Genomic DNA, 22465 nt, shown 5'->3' on the forward strand with positions numbered 1-22465 from the left:
GCAGTGGCTCAGGTGGTTGTTGTCCTTTGATATTTTTGGCCTTCCTGTGACATCGGGTGGTGTAGGTGTCCTGGAGGGAAGGTAGTTTGCCCCCGGTGATGCGTTGTGCAGACCGCACTACCCTCTAGAGAGCCTTATGGTTTAGGGAAGTGTAGTTGCCCCCGGTGATGCATTGTGCAGACCTCAATACCCTCTGAGAGCCTTACGGTTTAGGGAAGTGTAGTTGCCCCCGGTGATGCGTTGTGCAGACCTCAATACCCTCTAGAGAGCCTTATGGTTTAGGGAAGTGTAGTTGCCCCCGGTGATGCATTGTGCAGACCTCAATACCCTCTGGAGAGCCTTACGGTTTAGGGAAGTGTAGTTGCCCCGGTGATGCGTTGTGCAGACCGCACTACCCTCTGAGAGCCTTACGGTTCAGGGAAGTGTAGTTGCCCCGGTGATGCGTTGTGCAGACCTCAAATACCCTCTGAGAGCCTTACGGTTTAGGGAAGTGTAGTTGCCCCCTGTGATGCGTTGTGCAGACCGCACTACCCTCTGGAGAGCCTTACGGTTCAGGGAAGTGTAGTTGCCCCGGTGATGCGTTGTGCAGACCGCACTACCCTCTGGAGAGCCTTACGGTTCAGGGAAGTGTAGTTGCCCCCGGTGATGCGTTGTGCAGACCTCACTACCCTCTGGAGAGCCTTACGGTTCAGGGAAGTGTAGTTGCCCCCGGTGATGCGTTGTGCAGACCGCACTACCCTCTGGAGAGCCTTACGGTTCAGGGAAGGTAGTTTGCCCTACCAGGTGTTGATAAAGCCTGACAGGATGATCTCGATTGTGCATCTGTAGAAGTTTGTGGGGGGTTTTAGGTGACAAGCCAAATTTCTTCAGCTTCTTCACCATGCTGTCTGTGTGGGTGGACCATTTCAGTTTGTCCGTGATGTGTACGCAGAGGAACTTAACTTTCCACCTTCTCCGCTGCTGTCCCATCAATGTGGAAAGGGGGGTGCTCCCACTGCTGTTTCCTGAAGTACACGATCATCTCCTTTGTTTTGTTGACATTGAGTGAGAGGTTATTTTCCTGACACCACACTCCGAGGGCCCTCACCTCCTCCCTGTAGGCCGTCTCGTCATTGTTGGTAATCAAGCCTACCACTGTAGTGTCGTCTGCAAACTTGATGATTGAGTTGGAGGCGTGCATGGCCACGCAGTCATGGCTGAACAGGGAGTACAGGAGAGGGCTGAGAACACACCCTTGTGGGGCCCCAGAACCCCTCATAGCCTGGTTTCTCTCTAGGTTTCTTCCTAGGTTTTGGCCTTTCTAGGGAATTTTTCCTAATCACCGTGCTTCTACACCTGCATTGCTTGCTGTTTGGGGTTTTAGAATGGGTTTCTGTACAGCACTTTGCATATTAATGTCTATATAAATGTGGAGTTTAATGTATTTATTGTATATTAATATGTGTATGAATGGGTAGTTGAATGTGTTTATTGTATATTAATGTGTATATGAATGGGTAGTTGAATGTGTTTATTTTATATTAATGTGTATATGAATGGGTAGTTGAATGTGTTTATTGTATATTAATGTGTATATGAATGGGTATTTGAATGTGTTTATTGTATATTAATGGGTAGTTGAATGTGTTTATTGTATATTAATGTGTATATGAATGGGTATTTGAATGTGTTTATTGTATATTAATGGGTAGTTGAATGTGTTTATTGTATATTAATGGGTAGTTGAATGTGTTTATTGTATATTAATGTGTATATGAATGGGTATTTGAATGTGTTTATTGTATATTAATGTGTATATGAATGGGTATTTGAATGTGTTTATTGTATATTAATGGGTAGTTGAATGTGTTTATTGTATATTAATGTGTATATGAATGGGTATTTGAATGTGTTTATTGTATATTAATGGATAGTTGAATGTGTTTATTGTATATTAATGTGTATATGAATTGGTCATGTGTTTAAATAAATCCTGGCTTGGTCCCATCTATACCTTCCTCCTCCTCTTCATCCCCCACCTCCTCCTCTGGATGCATGTTCTGATCAGTGATTACCTGGCTTGGTCCTATCCACACCTTCCTCCTCCTCCTCTTCATCCTTCTCTCTGTCCCTCTCCTCCTCATCCTCTCTTTTAACAATAACAAGCCCTGTAAAACATCAAACCAATAAGACTGGAACACAATGTTCATTAAAACTTTATAATAGATCTTCACATAATAATAGTAATAAAACATTTGAAAAAGAATAATAGTAATAATAGTAGTAATAATAGTAGTAGTAGTAGTAATAGTAGTAATAGTAGTAATAATAATAGTAACAATAATAGTAGTAGTAGTAATAATAATAATAATGGTAACAATAATAATAATAATAGTAGTATTAGTAGTAATAATAATAGTAGTATTAGTAGTAATAATAATAGTAATAATAATAGTAGTAATAGTAATAATAATAGTAGTAATAATAACAGTAATAGTAGTAGTATTAGTAGTAGTAGTAGTAATAGTAATAATAATAATAGTAATAATAATAGTAGTAATAATAACAGTAATAGTAGTAGTATTAGTAGTAGTAGTAGTAATAGTAATAATAATAATAATAGTAATAATAGTAGTAGTAGTAATAGTAGTAGTAATAATAATAAAAGTAGTAGTAGTAGTAGTAGTAGTAATAACAAAATAGTAGTATTAATAGTAATAATAATAGTAACAATAATAGTAGTAGTAGTAATAATAATAATAATAGTAATAATAATAGTAGTAATAATAATGATAACAGTAATAGTAATAATAATAGTAGTATTAGTAGTAATAATAATAGTAATAATAATAGTAGTAATAATAATAATAGTAATAATCATAATAGTAATAATAATGATAGTAATAGTAATAATAGTAGTAGTAATAGTAGTAGTATTAGTAGTAATAATAGTAGTAATAATAATAATAATAATAATAAGTAATAGTAATAATAATAGTAGTAATAGTAATGATAACAGTAATAGTAAGTAATAGTAGTATTAGTAGTAATAATAGTAGTAATAATAATAATAATAATAATAATAATAGTAATAATAATAGTAGTAGTAATAATGATAACAGTAATAATAATAGTAATAATAATAGTAGTAATAATAATAATACAAGTAATCATAATAGTAATAATAATAGTAGTAATAATAACAGTAATAGTAGTAGTATTAGTAGTAGTAATAGTAATAATAATAATAGTAATGATAATAGTAGTAATAATAACAGTAATAGTAGTAGTATTAGTAGTAGTAGTAGTAATAGTAATAATAATAATAGTAATAATAGTAGTAGTAGTAGTAATAATAATAATATTAATAATAATAATATAGTAGTAGTAGTAATAAGAAGTAGTAGTAGTAATAATAATAATATTAATAATAATAATAATAGTAGTATTAGTAGTAATAATAATAGTAACAATAATAGTATATTAGAATAGTAATAATAATAGTAACAATAATAGTAGTAGTAGTAATAATAATAATAATAATAGTAGTATTAGTAGTAATAATAATAGTAATAATAATGATAACAGGAATAGTAATAATAATAGTAGTATTAGTAGTAATAATAATAATAGTATTAGTAGTAATAATAATAGTATTAGTAGTAATAATAATAATAATAGTAACAATAATAGTAGTAATAATAATGATAACAGTAATAGTAATTAGTAGTAGTAGTAGTAGTAGTAGTAATAATAGTAGTATTAGTAGTAGTAGTAGTAGTAGTAATAATAATAATAATAATAATAATAATAATAATAACAATAATAATATAATAGGCTTTATTCTATTCTCTTTCTATTGTAATATATTACCTGCGTTAGTTCTCTTTCTATTGTAATATATTACCTGGGTTAGTTCTCTTTCTATTGTAATATATTACCTGGGTTGGCCACACCTCTTTCTCCCTGGTCCTCCTCTTCTTCCATATCTACTTGAACAACATCAAAACAGGGGCTTAGGGGTTATTTTTGGACTACTGTGTGTGCCACACTAGACAATAGTAGACATGGGTTCAATTCGAATTTAAAATCTGTCTGTGCTTGATTGAAATCAATATGTGCCTGGTCCAATAGTCTCAAAAGTGACCATCACCCCACTTAACTAGCTGACACTTCAGCAAGGCTCCAACAAACACTGAACGTATTTGAATGTTTTTAAATCCTATTTGAACCCAGATCTGGACTTTAAGGACTATGATGTAACCCAGAATGTTGGCATAGCCAACCTGGACTCACCAGAGTCAATGTCATTATCTTCCTCTTCCTCCTCCTCCTCGATTTCTCGCTCCTCCTCCTCCTCTTTGACAATCACATTGAGTTCCAGTGTTTTACTGCAGTCCTCCAGCTTCACTGATGCCATCTCTGGAACCTGTTGTGAGCTTGTCTGGGCTGCAACACTGCAGCCAGAACCCAGTTCAGACATGGTATGAACACTGCAGCCAGAACCCAGTTCAGACATGGTATGAACACTGAACCCAGCCAGAACCCAGTTCAGACACTGAACAGCCAGAACCCAGTTCAGACATGGTATGAACACTGCAGCCAGAACCCAGTTCAGAACCCAGTTCATGGTTCAGACATGGAACACTGCAGCCAGAAAGTTCAGACATGGTATGAACACTGCAGCCAGAACCCAGTTCAGACATGGTATGAACACGGCAGCCAGAACCCAGAAAAGAAAAAGCCATATCTCAGACTGACCAATAAAAATAAAAGATTAAGATGGGTAAAAGAACACAGACAATGGACAGAGGAAGATTGGAAAAAGGTGTTATGGACAGACAAATCTAAGTTTGAGATATTCAGATCACAAAGGAGATCATTCGTGAGACTCAGAAAAATGAAAAGATGCTGGAAGAGTTCTTGACGCCATCTGTCAAGCATGGTGGAGGGAATGTGATGGTCTGGGGGTGCTTTGGTGGTGGTAAAGTGGGAGATTTGTACAGGGTAAAAGGGATCTTGAAGAAGGAAGGTTATCACTCAATTGTTCCACGCCATGCCATACTCTGTGGACGGCGCTTAATTGGAGCCAAAGCACAGCTCCAAACTATGCAATAACTATTTAGGGAAGAAGCAGTTAGCTGGTATTCTGTCTATAATGGAGTGGCCAGCACCGTCACCGGATCTCAACCCTATTGAGCTGTTGGGGGAGCAGTTTGACCGTATGGTACATAAGAAATGCCCATCAAGCCAATCCAATTTGTGGGAGGTGCTTCAGGAAGCATGGAATGCCAAAGGCCTGCAAACGCTGTAATTGCTGCAAATTGAGGATTCTTTGATGAAAGCAAAGTTTGAAGGACATAATTATTATTTCAATTAAAAACCATTATGTATAACCTTGTAAATGTCTAGACTATATTTCCTATTAATTTTTACAACTAATTTCATGTATGTTTTCATGGAAAACAAGGACATTTCTAAGTGACTCCCCATTTTTGAACGGTAGTATATATATATATACACACATACTGACTCGGTATCCTCTTTTCATTATATTTGTCACGGTGTGATGAGTCCGTTTTCTTGCTTGTGCAACAAGCGCTACAGTAGAACAATAAGGGGTATTTAACTAATCAGCACTTTTTTTTTTACACAGTACCATACTCTTACTCAGATATACATTCATTTTGAGTCCTCACCTATGTAATGGCTTGTATCGATAACGACCCTGAGTAAAAAAATAAATAATAATAAACATGACAGACGGAAACCACAACAACCGCTGCAAGCCGGACAAAACTGACACTATTCAACAGCTGCAATCTACCACATTACCGATTGACAATAAACGTTTACTGTACTGTTCAACTCTTGTCTGTCGTTTATATGATCATGAAAGCATTTTCGGATTACCTGAAATCGCTGGTCTTTTATTGATAAACTGGGAGGAGGGTTGTGAATCGGTCGGTGTGATGGCCGACCCCTGCGCTTACATGACGCCCGTGAACATGACGCCCTTTCCCATCCTGCGCGCAGGCGGAAGTTTACTGTACTGGCTCATCCGATTCTCCATGCTCAGAGTCTAATCAAACAATAAAAGACCAGTGATATCAGGTAATCTGTCATGTTTTGATTATAGTAATTTAAACTATAACCAGACGGTGAAACTTACAGTTAACGTTTGTCGGTCGGCGATGTGGAAGATGTTGAACAGTGAGGTTGTAGAGAGCCACGGTCCGTTGGGCTGTCTCGGTTGTTGTTCTGGCCAGGAACGTTATCGATAAAAATCCATTACAGTCCAGGGGAGGAACTCCATATGAATGAATTATGTCGGAGTGAAAACACTGTACGTAGAAAGACTACATTCTTTCGCGCGGTCGTACATTACGTCACCATTTAGCCTATACAAACATGGTGATTGGTGAAATGGCCTTCAGCTAATTGTTTATCTGCAGCGCTTTCCCTGGCATGAAAGTCGGTTCCTCCCATTGTGATTTATATATATTTTATTGTTTTATATTTTATTTTAATTACATGAACATATCTATTTTCCTTTCTTATTAAAGCATCGGCCTCTAGCATACCATGACTGAACCGAGTCCGGACCAGAAAAGCTCACAGCCAGGTCAAGAGATGGCGTCAGTGAAGCTGGAGGACTGCAGTCAAACACTGGAGCTCAATGTGATTGTCAAAAAAGAGGAAGAGGAGGATGAGAGAAGAACCGAGGAAGAGAACGGAGGAGTAGAACAGGAGAGGGAAGACGGTAACGTTGACTCGGGTGAGTCTAAGATGCCTACACCTGCCACTGGATGTAGACCCCGACATTGGGTGAAGGCGTCTTCTGTACAGGGGGGAGTTTTGTTAAGAGCCCATTCGCTCAATCTGAATATTAACACGAGTCGCTTGCGGTACGGTTTTGGAAGGATAAGGACCTTTTTATAATTTTCAACAAAAAAACAAAAGGTTAAATTGATACACACCTTGATAGGGTTATTGTTCCCATACGGCCATATCTTCAACTTACAGCGCTTGTTTATGGAAAACAGATGGAATACAAGAGGCGACCACCTGTGCCAATTAGCTGTCTATAGCCAATTAGCTGTCTATAGCCAATTAGCTGTCTATAGCCAATTAGCTGTCTATAGCCAATTAGCTGTCTATAGCATGCTCCGAACACCTGTGTGTAAGTGTAACTCGGGAAGAGTAGTGGAAGTGTAGTTTGGTCGGATGGAGACTCCATAGCTGTATGGATCTGTAACTGCTACAGTGTAGTTTAGTAGGATGGAGGCTGTATGGATCTGTAACTACTACAGTGTAGTTTAGTAGGATGGAGGCTGTATGGATCTGTAACTGCTACAGTGTAGTTTAGTAGGATGGAGGCTGTATGGATCTGTAACTACTACAGTGTAGTTTAGTAGGATGGAGGCTGTATGGATCTGTAACTACTACAGTGTAGTTTAGTAGGATGGAGGCTGTATGGATCTGTAACTACTACAGTGTAGTTTAGTAGGATGGAGGCTGTATGGATCTGTAACTACTACAGTGTAGTTTAGTAGGATGGAGGCTGTATGGATCTGTAACTACTACAGTGTAGTTTAGTAGGATGGAGGCTGTATGGATCTGTAACTACTACAGTGTAGTTTAGTAGGATGGAGGCTGTATGGATCTGTAACTACTACAGTGTAGTTTAGTAGGATGGAGGCTGTATGGATCTGTAACTACTACAGTGTAGTTTAGTAGGATGGAGGCTGTATGGATCTGTAACTACTACAGTGTAGTTTAGTAGGATGGAGGCTGTATGGATCTGTAACTGCTACAGTATAGTTTAGTAGGATGGAGGCTGTATGGATCTGTAACTACTACAGTGTAGTTTAGTAGGATGGAGGCTGTATGGATCTGTAACTACTACAGTGTAGTTTAGTAGGATGGAGGCTGTATGGATCTGTAACTACTACAGTGTAGTTTAGTAGGATGGAGGCTGTATGGATCTGTAACTACTACAGTGTAGTTTAGTAGGATGGAGGCTGTATGGATCTGTAACTACTACAGTGTAGTTTAGTAGGATGGAGGCTGTATGGATCTGTAACTACTACAGTGTAGTTTATGGATGGAGGCTGTATGGTAACTACTACAGTGTAGTTTAGTAGGATGGAGGCTGTATGGATCTGTAACTACTACAGTGTAGTTTAGTAGGATGGAGGCTGTATGGATCTGTAACTACTACAGTGTAGTTTAGTAGGATGGAGGCTGTATGGATCTGTAACTGCTACAGTGTAGTTTAGTAGGATGGAGGCTGTATGGATCTGTAACTACTACAGTGTAGTTTAGTAGGATGGAGGCTGTATGGATCTGTAACTACTACAGTGTAGTTTAGTAGGATGGAGGCTGTATGGATCTGTAACTACTACAGTGTAGTTTAGTAGGATGGAGGCTGTATGGATCTGTAACTACTACAGTGTAGTTTAGTAGGATGGAGGCTGTATGGATCTGTAACTACTACAGTGTAGTTTAGTAGGATGAAGGCTGTATGGATCTGTAACTACTACAGTAGTTTAGTAGGATGAAGCTGTATGGATCTTTAACTACCAGATAGTTTAAAGGATGGAGGGGATCTGTAACTACTACAGTGTAGTTTAGTAGGATGGAGGCTGTATGGATCTGTAACTACTACAGTGTAGTTTAGTAGGAGGCTGTATGATCTGTAACTACTGTAGTTTAGGGATCTGTAATCTGCAGTGTAGTTTAGTAGGATAGGCTGTATGGATCTGCTACTAGAAGTTTACAGGATGGAGGCTGTATGGTTTTGAAACTACTCAATATGAGTTTTAGGTTGGAGGTTACATCCTAACTAGTGTAGTTTTAGCAGTTGCATCCTAAATGGAGCTTATGGGTCTGCTAGGTTACATCCTAATAGGAGTTTTAGGTTGCTAGGTTACATCCTAATAGTAGTTTTTAGGTTGCTAGGTTACATCCTAATAGTGTAGTTTTAGGTTGCATCCTAAAAGGAGTTTTAGGTTGCTAGGTTAGTTTAGTAGGAGTTTTAGGTTGCTATGGTTAACATACTAATAGGAGTTTTTAGGTTGCTATGGATTGCATCCTAATAGGAGTTTTAGGTTGCTAGGTTACATCCTAATAGGAGTTTTTAGGATGGAGGCTGTTTGGATTTAACTACTAATGGAGTTTTTAGATGGAGCTAGTTTAAATCCTAATAGGAGTTTTTAGAAAGAGAGGTTAATGAAGGCCTAATCTAGTTTAAAAATATATAACAAATCATTTAAAACATTCAAATCCTTCAGTAGTTTGGTTGAGCCTGCCTGGAGGGCATGGAATAGCCAGGGGGCGGGGTGACACTTTTGGGACTATCCCATTTTGTTCAATTGCTACCAGGCAAGCTCAATCAAGCACAGTTTTAAGCATTTGAATGGTTTCAAATACTATTTGAACCCAGGTCTGCTATAGTTCAGAGTAGTAGTAGTAGTAGTATCATAGTAGTAGCATAGTAGCATAGTAGTAGTAGCATATAGTGCACTATATAGGGAATAGTGTGTCATTCCGGACACAGGCCAATATGTGTGATGTTGATGTTGTTCCAGTAGATATGGAAGAAGAGGAGGACCAGGAAGGAGGAGGTGTGGATCTTAACCCAGGTAATAAGTACACTAGCCAGGGAATAGACTAGATCTGTATTATCCCAAGACCTTATTATGTGAATATTGATTAGATTTTAAATTGATTAGGTAATTAAAAGTAGTTGTCTGCTCCAGCTGAAGACAAGACAACACAACATGACCTGACACAACATGACAGGATGAAGGCATTTGAATGGACACTACACATGACATAACACGACATAACACAACATGTTGATGTTGTTTCTCGACATGACATGACACAACATGACCTGAGGCACAACATGACCTGACACAACATGACATGACACAACATGACATGACACAACATGACCTGACACAACATGACCTGACACAACATGACATGACACAACATGACACAACATGACACAACATGACATGACACAACATGACAAACAACATGACACAACATAACACGACATGACATGACACAACATGACACAACATGACACAACATGACACAACATGACACAACATAACACAACATAACACGACAACGACATGACACAACATGACACTAACATAACACGACACAACATGACATGACACAACATGACACGCACATGACACGACATGATATGACACAACATGACACAACATGACTTAAATAACACAACATGACATGACACAACATGACACGACACAACATGATTATGACACAACACAACATAACATAACACAACATGACACATTTTAAATTGATTACGTACATTAACAACATGACACAACATGACGCGACATGACATGACACGACATGACATGACATGACACGACATGACATGACACAACATGACATGACACAACATGACATGACACAACATAACATGACACAACACAACATAACATAACACAACATGACACAACATGACATGACACAACATGACATGACACAACATGACACAACACAACATGACACAACATGACACAACACAACATGACACAAACATGACACAACACAACATAACATAACACAACATGACACAACATAACACGACATGACACGACACAACATGACACAACATGACATGACATAACACGACATGACATGACACAACATGACATGACATGACACAACATGACATGACACAACATGACACAACATAACACGACATGACACGGACACAACATGACACAACATGACACGACATGACACAACATGACACGACATGACACGACATGACATGACACAACATGACACAACATAACACGACATGACATGACACAACATGACATGACACGACATGACACAACATGACATGACACGACATGACATGACACAACATGACACGACATGACACGACATGACACAACATGACATGACATAACACGACATGACACAACATGACATGACACAACATAACATGACATAACACGACATGACATGACATAACACGACATGACATGACACAACATAACATAACACAACATAACACGACACGACATGACACAACATGACACAACATGACACGACATGACACGACATGACATGACACGACACGACATGACATGACACGACATGACATGACACAACATGACATGACACGACATGACACAACATAACATAACACAACATGACACAACATAACACGACACGACATGACACAACATGACACAACATGACACGACATGACATGACACGACATGACATGACATGACACGACATGACACAACATGACATGACACAACATGACATGACACAACATAACATGACACAACACAACATAACATAACACAACATGACACAACATGACATGACACAACATGACATGACACAACATGACACAACATGACACAACACAACATAACATAACACAACATGACACAACATAACACCCACGACATGACACAACATGACACAACATGACATGACACAACATGACACAACATGACACAACATGACCTGACACGACATGACACAACATGACATGACACAACATGACACGACATAACACGACATGACATGACACAACACGACACGACATGACACAACATGACACGACATGACATGACACAACATGACACGACATGACACAACATAACACGACATGACACAACATGACACGACATGACACAACATGACACGACATGACACAACATAACACGACATGACACAACATAACACGACATGACACGACACAACATGACATGACATGACACAACATGACACAACATGACACAACATGACATGACACAACATGACACAACATGACATGACACAACATGACACAACATGACACAACATGACCTGACACGACATGACACAACATGACATGACACAACATGACACGACATAACACGACGTGACATGACACAACACGACACGACATGACACAACATGACACGACATGACATGACACAACATGACACGACATGACACAACATGACACGACATGACACAACATGACACGACATGACACAACATAACATGACATGACACAACATAACACGACATGACACAACATAACATGACATGACACAACATAACACGACATGACACAACATAACACGACATGACACGACACAACACGACATGACACAACATGACGCGACATGACACAACATGACACAACATGACACAACATGACATGACACAACATAACACGACACGACATGACACAACATGACACAACATGACCTGACACGACATGACATGACACAACATGACCTGACACAACATGACACAACATGACATGACACAACATGACATGACACAACATGACACAACATGACATGACACGACACGACACGACATGACACAACATGACACAACATAACACAACATGACATGACACAACATGACACAACATGACATGACACAACATGACACAACATGACACAACATGACCTGACACGACATGACACAACATGACATGACACAACATGACATGACACAACATGACACAACATGACATGACACAACATGACACAACATGACATGACACAACATGACACAACATGACCTGACACGACATGACATGACACAACATGACCTGACACAACATGACATGACACAACATGACACAACATAACACAACATAACACGACATGACACAACATGACACGACATGACATGACACAACATGACACAACATGACCTGACACGACATGACATGACACAACATGACCTGACACAACATGACACAACATGACATGACACAACATGACACGACATGACACAACATAACACGACATGACACAACATGACACGACATGACACAACATGACACGACATGACACAACATGACACGACATGACACAACATAACACAACATAACACGACATGACACAACATAACACGACATGACACAACATGACACAACATGACCTGACACGACATGACATGACACAACATGACCTGACACAACATGACACAACATGACATGACACAACATGACACAACATGACACAACATGACCTGACACAACATGACACAACATGACATAACACAACATGACATGACACAACATGACACAACATGACATGACACAACACAACATAACATAACACAACATGACACAACATAACACAACATGACCTGACACAACATGACACAACATGACATGACACAACATGACATGACACAACATGACACAACATAACACAACATGACATGACACAACATGACACAACATGACATGACACAACATATTTCCACTGTGGTCCTGTGAGATGGGCCTGATTTACACATTATTCTCAATGCAATTTAAAACAACATTATCATCAATTACAAAATATATATACAACAACTTAGAACAATTAACAGCACATAGGTGCTCGTTTTAAGAGTCACCTCTTGAAAGAATAGCTTACCCCTAATCACACCGTTACGTTACTTTACAGATATTTCCATAAGTGACACTTTACATGTTCAGTTTCACAGAACTGCAGCAGAGTACCAGAATGTGTCCCCTCCCCAAGGAGCTCTTGATTCTACAGGGAACCAAGTTAGAGCTCCCTCTGGTGGAGTACTGATGGGAGGCATTTATATTATAAAGTGTTTTAGATCTTTTGGTTTGACATTTTACAGGACTTGTTACTGTTAAAAGAGAAGAAGAGGAGGAGGGGGTCAGAGAGGAGGAGGATGGAGAGGAGGAGATTGGGGACAGAGAGGAGGAGGAGGAGGACGGAGAGGAGGAGGTTGGGGACAGAGAGGAGGAGGATGGGGACAGGACCAACCCAGGTAATTAATCCCTGATCAAAACATCCAGATGGAGCTACAGTATATTGAGACCAGTTTCAGATGACTAAGGAGGTTGGGGACAGGACCAACCAGGTAATCCCTGATCAGAACATCAGAGACCAGTTTCAGATGACTAAGGAGGTTGGGGACAGGACCAACCAGGTAATCCCTGATCAGAACATCAGAGACCAGTTTCAGATGACTAAGGAGGTTGGGGACAGGACCAACCAGGTAATCCCTGATCAGAACATCAGAGACCAGTTTCAGATGACTAAGGAGGTTGGGGACAGGACCAACCAGGTAATCCCTGATCAGAACATCAGAGACCAGTTTCAGATGACTAAGGAGGTTGGGGACAGGACCAACCAGGTAATCCCTGATCAGAACATCAGAGACCAGTTTCAGATGACTAAGGAGGTTGGAGACAGGACCAACCAGGTAATCCCTGATCAGAACATCAGAGACCAGTTTCAGATGACTAAGGAGGTTGGGGACAGGACCAACCAGGTAATCCCTGATCAGAACATCAGAGACCAGTTTCAGATGACTAAGGAGGTTGGGGACAGGACCAACCAGGTAATCCCTGATCAGAACATCAGAGACCAGTTTCAGATGACTAAGGAGGTTGGGGACAGGACCCAACCAGGTAATCCCTGATCAGAACATCAGAGACCAGTTTCAGATGACTAAGGAGGTTGGGGACAGGACCAACCAGGCAATCAAACCCCTGATCAGAACATCAGAGACCAGTTTCAGATGACTAAGGAGGTTGGGGACAGGACCAACCAGGTAATCCCTGATCAGAACATCAGAGACCAGTTTCAGATGACTAAGGAGGTTGGGACAGGACCAACCAGGCAATCCCTGATCAGAACATCAGAGACCAGTTTCAGATGACTAAGGAGGTTGGGGACAGGACCAACCAGGTAATCCCTGATCAGAACATCAAAGACCAGTTTCAGATGACTAAGGAGGTTGGGGACAGGACCCAACCAGGTAATCCCTGATCAGAGCATCAGAGACCAGTTTCAGATGACTAAGGAGGTTGGAGACAGGACCAACCAGGTAATCCCTGATCAGAACATCAGAGACCAGTTTCAGATGACTAAGGAGGTTGGAGACAGGACCAACCAGGTAATCCCTGATCAGAACATCAGAGACCAGTTTCAGATGACTAAGGAGGTTGGGGACAGGACCCAACCAGGTAATCCCTGATCAGAACATCAGAGACCAGTTTCAGATGACTAAGGAGGTTGGGGACAGGACCCAACCAGGTAATCCCTGATCAGAACATCAGAGACCAGTTTCAGATGACTAAGGAGGTTGGGGACAGGACCCAACCAGGTAATCCCTGATCAGAACATCAGAGACCAGTTTCATGGAACCCAGTTCCCTATATAGAGCACTACTTTTGAGAAGGGCCCAGAGGGCTGAGTGACTGCTTATAGTTGTCAATCTTGTATGTACTAAACTGTGCCCCTAACCAAATAACTCCTGATCAGTTTACATTGAAAGGGGTCCAAGAGGAGTCATCTTCCCTTTCTACCTTCCTACATACCAATGCATAGTGTTGTATACAGTATAATAAACTGGGTGGTTCGGAGCCCTGTATGCTGATTGGCTAACAGCCGTGGTTTATCAGACCGTATACCACAGGTATAGCATAATATGTATTTATACTGCTCTAATTACATTGATAACCAGTTTATAACAGCAAAATAAGGAACCTTGGGGTTTGTGATATATGGCCAATATACCACGGCTAAAGGCTGTGTCCAGGGACTCCTGTTTAACCCCTGTGATGTTGTTATAGAAACAGGAGAGGGTGCCAGCTCAGACAAAGAGAGACCGTTCCTCTGCTCCCAGTGTGGTAAGCGGTTCACTGCACCAAGCAGCCTGAAGACTCACATGCAGAGACACAGCGGAGAGAAACCCCACCAGTGCTCCTTCTGTGGGAAGCGCTTCCTACGATCCACAGACCTGAAGAGACACCAGATGATCCACAAAGGTAAGAGAGACACCCAAACACCCGACGCTCCTCTCCCACCCGGGGTCGCTCCTCTCACCCGGTATCGCTCCTCTCTCTCACCCGACGTCGCTCCTCTCTCACCCGGCGTCGCTCCTCTCTCACCCGGCATCGCTCCTCCTCTCCCGGCGTCGCTCCTCTCTCTCCCGGCTTCGCTCCTCTCTCACCCGACGTCGCTCCTCTCTCTCCCGGCAAGTCCCCTCCCACCCGGCGTCGCTCCTCTCTCAAGCGTCGCTCCTCTCTCACCAGGCGTCGCTTGCCTCTCTCACCCGGCGTCGCTCCTCAAACACCGCGTCGCTCCTCTCTCAAGGGTGTTCTGTAAGGTAGTGTTGGTGCTCTGTAAGGTAGTGTTGGTGCTCTGTAAGGTAGTTTTGGTGCTCTGTAAGGTAGTGTTGGTGCTCTGTAAGGTAGTTTTGGTGCTCTGTAAGGTAGTGTTGGTGCTCTGTAAGGTAGTGTTGGTGTGGAGTTAGTTCTCATAGTACCATACAGTCATGTGTGAGTATAGTTCATTATAGTACCATACAGTCCTCCTGGAGTATAGTTCATTATAGTACCATACAGTCCTGTGGAGTATAGTTCAGTATAGTACCATACAGTCCTGTACTGTGGAGTATAGTTCATTATAGTACCATACAGTCCTGTGGAGTATAGTTCAGTATAGTACCATACAGTCCTGTACTGGGAAGTATAGTTCATTATAGTACCATACAGTCCTGTGGAGTATAGTTCAGTATAGTACCATCCCTGTACTGTGGAGTATAGTTAATTATAGTACCATACAGTCCTGTGGAGTATAGTTCAGTATAGTACCATACAGTCTGTACAGTGGCGTATAGTTCATTATAGTACCATACAGTCCTGTCCTGGTATAGTTGCATTATAGTACCATACAGTCCTGTGGAGTATAGTTCATTATAGTACCATACAGTCCTGTGGAGTATAGTTCATTATAGTACCATACAGTCCTGTGCCGTATAGTTATTATAGTACCATACAGTCCTGTGGAGTATAGTTCATTATAGTACCATACAGTCCTGGGAGTAAAGTTCATTATAGTACCATACAGTCCTGTGGAGTATAGTTCATTATAGTACCATACAGTGTGTGGGTATAGTTCATTATAGTACCATACAGTCCTGTGGATTCTAAGTTCATTATAGTACCATCCATACAGTTTACTGTGGAGTATAGCTCATTATAGTACCATACAGTCCTGTGGAGTATAGTTCACTATAGTACCATACAGTCCTGTGGTACCATTCTAGTTCATTATAGTACCATCCATACAGTCCTGTACTGTGGAGAAGTTCATTATAGTACCATACAGTCCTGTGGAGTATAGTTCATTATAGTACCATACAGTCCTGTGCAGTATAGTTCATTATAGTACCATACAGTCGTGTGGAGTATAGTTCATTATAGTACCAGACAGTCCTGTGGAGTATATTTCATTATAGTACCATACAGTCCTGTGGAGTATAGTTCAGTATAGTACCATACAGTCCTGTGGGAGTATAGTTCATTATAGTACCATACAAATGTACAGTCCTGTACTGTGGAGTATAGTTCATTATAGTACCATACAGTCAAATAGTTCACTATAGTACCATACAGTCATGTGAGTATAGTTCATTATAGTACCATACAGTCATGTAGTATAGTTCATTATAGTACCATACAGTCCTGTGGATTCTAGTTCATTATAGTACCATACAGTCCTGTGGGTATAGTTCATTATAGTACCATACAGTCCTGTGGAGTATAGTTCATTATAGTACCATAGAGTCCTGTTGAGTATAGTTGTATAGTACTACAGTCCTGGGGAGTAAGTTCATTATAGTGACACATATGGTGTGGAGTATAGTTCATTATAGTACCATACAGTCCTACTGTGGATTCTAGTTCATTATAGTACCATACAGTCCTTGTGGTTCTAGTTAATTATAGTACCATACAGTCCTGTACTGTGGAGTATAGTTGTAATAGTACCATACAGTCCTGTACTGTGGAGTATAGTTCATTATAGTACCATACAGTCCTGTGGAGTATAGTTTCAGTATAGTACCATACAGTCCTGTGGAGTATAGTTCATTATAGTACCATACAGTCCTGTGGCTGTGTGTTCTGGAGTATAGTTCAGTATAGTACTGCCATACAGTCCTGTGGAGTATAGTTCAGTATAGTACCATACAGTCCTGTGGAGTATAGTTCATTATAGTACCATACAGTCCTGTGGAGTATAGTTCAGTATAGTACCATACAGTCCTGGGAAGTATGGTTCATTATAGTACCATACAGTCCTGTGGAGTATAGTTCATTATAGTACCATACAGTGTGTGGAGTATAGTTCATTATAGTACCATACAGTCCTGTGGATTCAGAGGACTAGTTCATTATAGAGGCTCATTACAGTCATGTGGTTATAGTTCATTTATAGTACCATACAGTCCTGTACTGGGAGTATAATACCATTATAGTACCATACAGTCCTGTGGTGTGGTAGTTCACTATAGTACCATACAGTCATGTGGAGTATAGTTCATTATAGTACCATACAGTCCTGTGGATTCTAGTTATTATAGTACCATACAGTCCTGTGGTGGTATAGTTCATTATAGTACCATAGAGTGTGTTGAGTATAGTTCAGTATAGTACCATACAGTCCTGGGGAGTTACCATAGTTCATTATAGTACCATACAGTCCTGTGGTATAGTTCATTATAGTACCATACATTCGTGGGGTATAGTTCATTATAGTACCATACAGTCCTGTGGATTCTAGGTTCATTATAGTACCATACAGTCCTGTACTGTGGAGTATAGTTCATTATAGTACCATACAGTCCTGTACTGTGGAGTATAGTTCATTATAGTACCATACAGTCCTGTGGGTATAGTTCAGTATAGTACCATACAGTCCTGGGGTATAGTTCATTATAGTACCATACAGTCCTGTACTGTGGAGTATAGTTCAGTATAGTACCATACAGTCCTGTGGAGTATAGTTCAGTATAGTACCATACAGTCCTGTGGAGTATAGTTCAGTATAGTACCATACAGTCCTGTGGAGTATAGTTGGTTATAGTACTCATACAGTCCTGTGGATTATAGTTCATTATAGTACCATACAGTCCTGTGGAGTATAGTTCATTATACACCAAATGTGGTTTTGCTCTGCGGAGCAGATTTAAATAATTGCCCGTGTGTAGAATAATACCCACATATGTAGAGGAGGATGTTATAGAGGCTATTTACACCCTTTTTGTAGAGATCTGTTACCGGTGTGTAAATCCACTCCACTCACTTCCTTCAAGCTCAATGTGTCCTGTCATAAACTGACGACAGTTCTTTATGCAGTGTCTTTAAGAAACCAGGTCACGTAAATATAAGCTGAGGAGATTTCACTGGTTAAGGCTCCAGAGGACAGTTACCAAACTCCCTCACAACTCCTACCAAACCCCTCACAAGTCCAGTTACCAAACTCCCTCACAACTCCTACCAAACTCCCTCACAACTCCTACCAAACTCCCTCACAACTCCTACCAAACTCCTCACAGTTCTTCCAGTAAATGTGTTTTAGGGGCTCAAATGTTCAGTGTAAACAGAAGGACAGTCCTTGTGCATAGAGCTGTATGTAGGGTGTGGTTAAAAATCTATGTTTTTTGTTTGTTTTTGTCAGAGGACATACATTTTTACGGGGTTAAAAAAAATCTGTCTCCATTCAGTTAAAATGTATTTGCCCAGTTATATGCCTAATACTGTATGCTGGTGGTGCTGTTCTCTCCTTGTGGTTATAGAGGCTCAGAGGCGGTTTAACCTCTGTGATGTCAGAGGACATTAAAGCAGTCACCTCGGACAGACCGTTACGCTGTTCGTGGTGCGGCTCAAGACGTTCACCTAGGCGTGGTTATACCAGCCTGAGGATCCACCTGAAGATCCACAGCGAAGACAAACCCACCCAGGTGTGGTTATAGAGGCTCAGAGGACAGCGTTTCCTGTAGTGGCTGTGTGTTATAGAAAGCTCAGAGGACAGTTACCATAGGTGGGGTTATAGAGGTGAGAGAAGTTACCATCTCTCTGTTATAGGGGCTCAGCAAATCTGTGTGGCTCGTTGGTAGTTAATAGGGTGTGACCTTCGCACAAAAAGCCCCAGGATCGTGTTATAGAGGCTCGAGGGCAGATTACCATAGGTGCATTATAGAGCTCGAGAAGTTACCCGATTGTTATAGAGCTCAGAGGACTGTCCGACTGGTTGTGATTATGGACAGTTACCAGGGTGTGGTTATAGAGGCTCAGAGGACAGTTACCATAGGGTGTGGTTATAGAGGCTCAGAGGACAGTTACCATAGGGTGTGGTTATAGAGGCTCAGAGGACAGTTACCATAGGGTGTGGTTATAGGGAGGCTCAGAGGACAGTTACCATAGGGTGTGGTTATAGAGGCTCAGAGGACAGTTACCATAGGGTGTGGTTATAGAGGCTCAGAGGACAGTTACCATAGGGGTGTGGTTATAGGGGCTCAGAGGACAGTTACCATAGGGTGTGGTTATAGAGGCTCAGAGGACAGTTACCATAGGGTGTGGTTATAGAGGCTCAGAGGACAGTTACCATAGGGTGTGGTTATAGAGGCTCAGAGGACAGTTACCATAGGGTGTGGTTATAGAGGCTCCAGAGGACAGTTACCATAGGGTGTGGTTTATAGAGGCTCAGAGGACAGTTACCATAGGGTGTGGTTATAGGGGCTCCAGGACAGTTACCATAGGGTGTGGTTATAGAGGCTCAGAGGACAGTTACCATAGGGTGTGGTTATAGAGGCTCAGAGGACAGTTACCATAGGGTGTGGTTATAGAGGCTCAGGACAGTTACCATAGGGTGTGGTTATAGAGGCTCAGGACAGTTACCATAGGGTGTGGTTATAGAGGCTCAGAGGACAGTTACCATAGGGTGTAAGTCTACTGTATGTGTTCTTGCTGTTCTTGCTTCTGTCTCGATGTGTTCTAAAACCTGTGACGTGGTCATTGAAGCAGGAGAGAGCGCCACCTCGGACCCAGACAGCCCAGGGGATCCCGAACAGGGGCAGAAGCCGTACACGGACCCTAAAAGACTGTACCTCTGCTCAGAGTGTGGCAAGAGGTTCACCACAGCGCCTTTACTAAAGTCTCACATGAAGTCTCACAGTGGGGAGATACACCACCAGTGCTCCGTCTGTGGGAAGTGTTTCCTGCTGTTCCAGGACCTCAAGAGACACCAGGAGATCCACAAAGGTGAGAGAGACACCAAGAGATCCACAAAGGTGAGAGAGACACACCGGGAGATACACAAAGGTGAGAGAGAGACACCGGGAGATACACAAAGGTGAGAGAGAGACACCGGGAGATACACAAAGGTGAGAGAGAGACACCGGGAGATACACAAAGGTGAGAGAGACACGGAGATACACAAAGGTGAGAGAGACACCGGGAGATACACAAAGGTGAGAGAGACACCAGGAGATACACAAAGGTGAGAGAGAGACACCGGGAGATACATAAAGGTGAGAGAGACACCGGGAGATACATAAAGTGAGAGAGACACCAGGAGATACACAAAGGTGAGAGAGACACCAGGAGATCCACAAAGGTGAGAGAGACACCAGGAGATCCACAAAGGTGAGGAGACACCAGGAGATACACAAAGGTGAGAGAGAGACACCAGGAGATACACAAAGGTGAGAGACACCGGGAGATACAAAGGTGAGAAAGACACCAGGAGATACACAAAGGTGAGAGAGAGACACCGGGAGATACACAAGGTGAGAGGAGACACGGGGGAGATACACAAGGTGAGAGAGAGACCCACAAAGGTGAGAGAGAGACACCGGGAGATCCACAAAGGTGAGAGAGAGACACGGGAGATCCACAAAGGTGAGAGAGAGACACCGGGAGATCCACAAAGGTGAGAGAGAGACACCGGGAGATCCACAAAGGTGAGAGAGAGACTCAGGAGATACACAAAGGTGAGAGAGACACCGGGAGATACACAAAGGTGAGAGAGACACCGGGAGATCCACAAAGGTGAGAGAGACACCGGGAGATCCACAAAGGTGAGAGAACACCGGGAGATCCACAAGGTGAGAGACACGGGGGAGATCCACAAAGGTGAGAGAGACACCAGGAGATCCACAAAGGTGAGAGAGACCCGGAGATACACAAAGGTGCAAGAGAGACACCGGGAGATCACAAAGGTCTGAGAGAGAGATGCCAGGAGATACACAAAGGTGAGAGCGAGAGATACAAGGGTGAGAGAAGACACCGGGAGATACAAAGGTAGAGCAAGAGACACAAAGGAGATCCACAAAGGTGAGAGAGACACCAGGAGATCCACAAATGTGAGAGAGACACCGGGGAGATACACAAAGGTGAAAGAGACACCAGGAGATACACAAAGGTGAGAGAGTGAGACGCCGGGAGATCCACAAAGGTGTGAGAGAGCGAGACGCCAGGAGATACACAAAGGTGAGAGCGAGAGATACCAGGACCTGAAGAGAGCACCAGGAGATACACAAGGTGAGAGCGAGACGCCAGGAGATACACACAAGGTGAGCGAGACAGGAGACCACAAAGGTGAGAGCGAGACGCCAGGAGATACACAAG

General features: G+C 41.6%; 2 protein-coding genes across 31 annotated transcripts in view; one reads left to right on the plus strand and one right to left on the minus strand.

Moving 5' to 3' along the window:
- LOC127919796 (zinc finger protein 883-like) overlaps positions 1-5992 on the minus strand; it is an 18619-nt gene extending 12627 nt beyond the window's left edge. For 29 of the 30 annotated variants that reach the window (XM_052503614.1, XM_052503617.1, XM_052503631.1 and 26 more), the window contains exons 1-3: positions 4276-4496; positions 3921-3968; positions 2055-2147 (exon numbers count right to left, since the gene is read on the minus strand). In XM_052503614.1, the coding sequence (XP_052359574.1) occupies positions 2055-2147; positions 3921-3968; positions 4276-4462 (328 nt within the window). In that variant the 5' untranslated portion in view covers positions 4463-4496. Of the gene's footprint in view, positions 1-2054; positions 2148-3920; positions 3969-4275; positions 4497-5892 lie in introns of those variants that run through there. The other variant, XM_052503635.1, reaches the window with a different exon arrangement.
- On the plus strand, positions 5953-19809 carry LOC127919801 (zinc finger protein with KRAB and SCAN domains 1-like). The gene is made up of 5 exons (XM_052503641.1): positions 5953-6093; positions 6546-6757; positions 13657-13809; positions 15623-15817; positions 19679-19809. Exons 2-5 carry the CDS (start codon positions 6565-6567, stop codon positions 19807-19809), a joined length of 672 nt encoding a protein of 223 aa, XP_052359601.1. The 5' UTR covers positions 5953-6093; positions 6546-6564.
- The last annotated feature ends 2656 nt before the right edge of the window (positions 19810-22465 follow it).

This window comes from Oncorhynchus keta, unplaced genomic scaffold (genome assembly GCF_023373465.1).
Source record: "Oncorhynchus keta strain PuntledgeMale-10-30-2019 unplaced genomic scaffold, Oket_V2 Un_contig_17534_pilon_pilon, whole genome shotgun sequence".
NCBI lineage: Eukaryota > Metazoa > Chordata > Actinopteri > Salmoniformes > Salmonidae > Oncorhynchus > Oncorhynchus keta.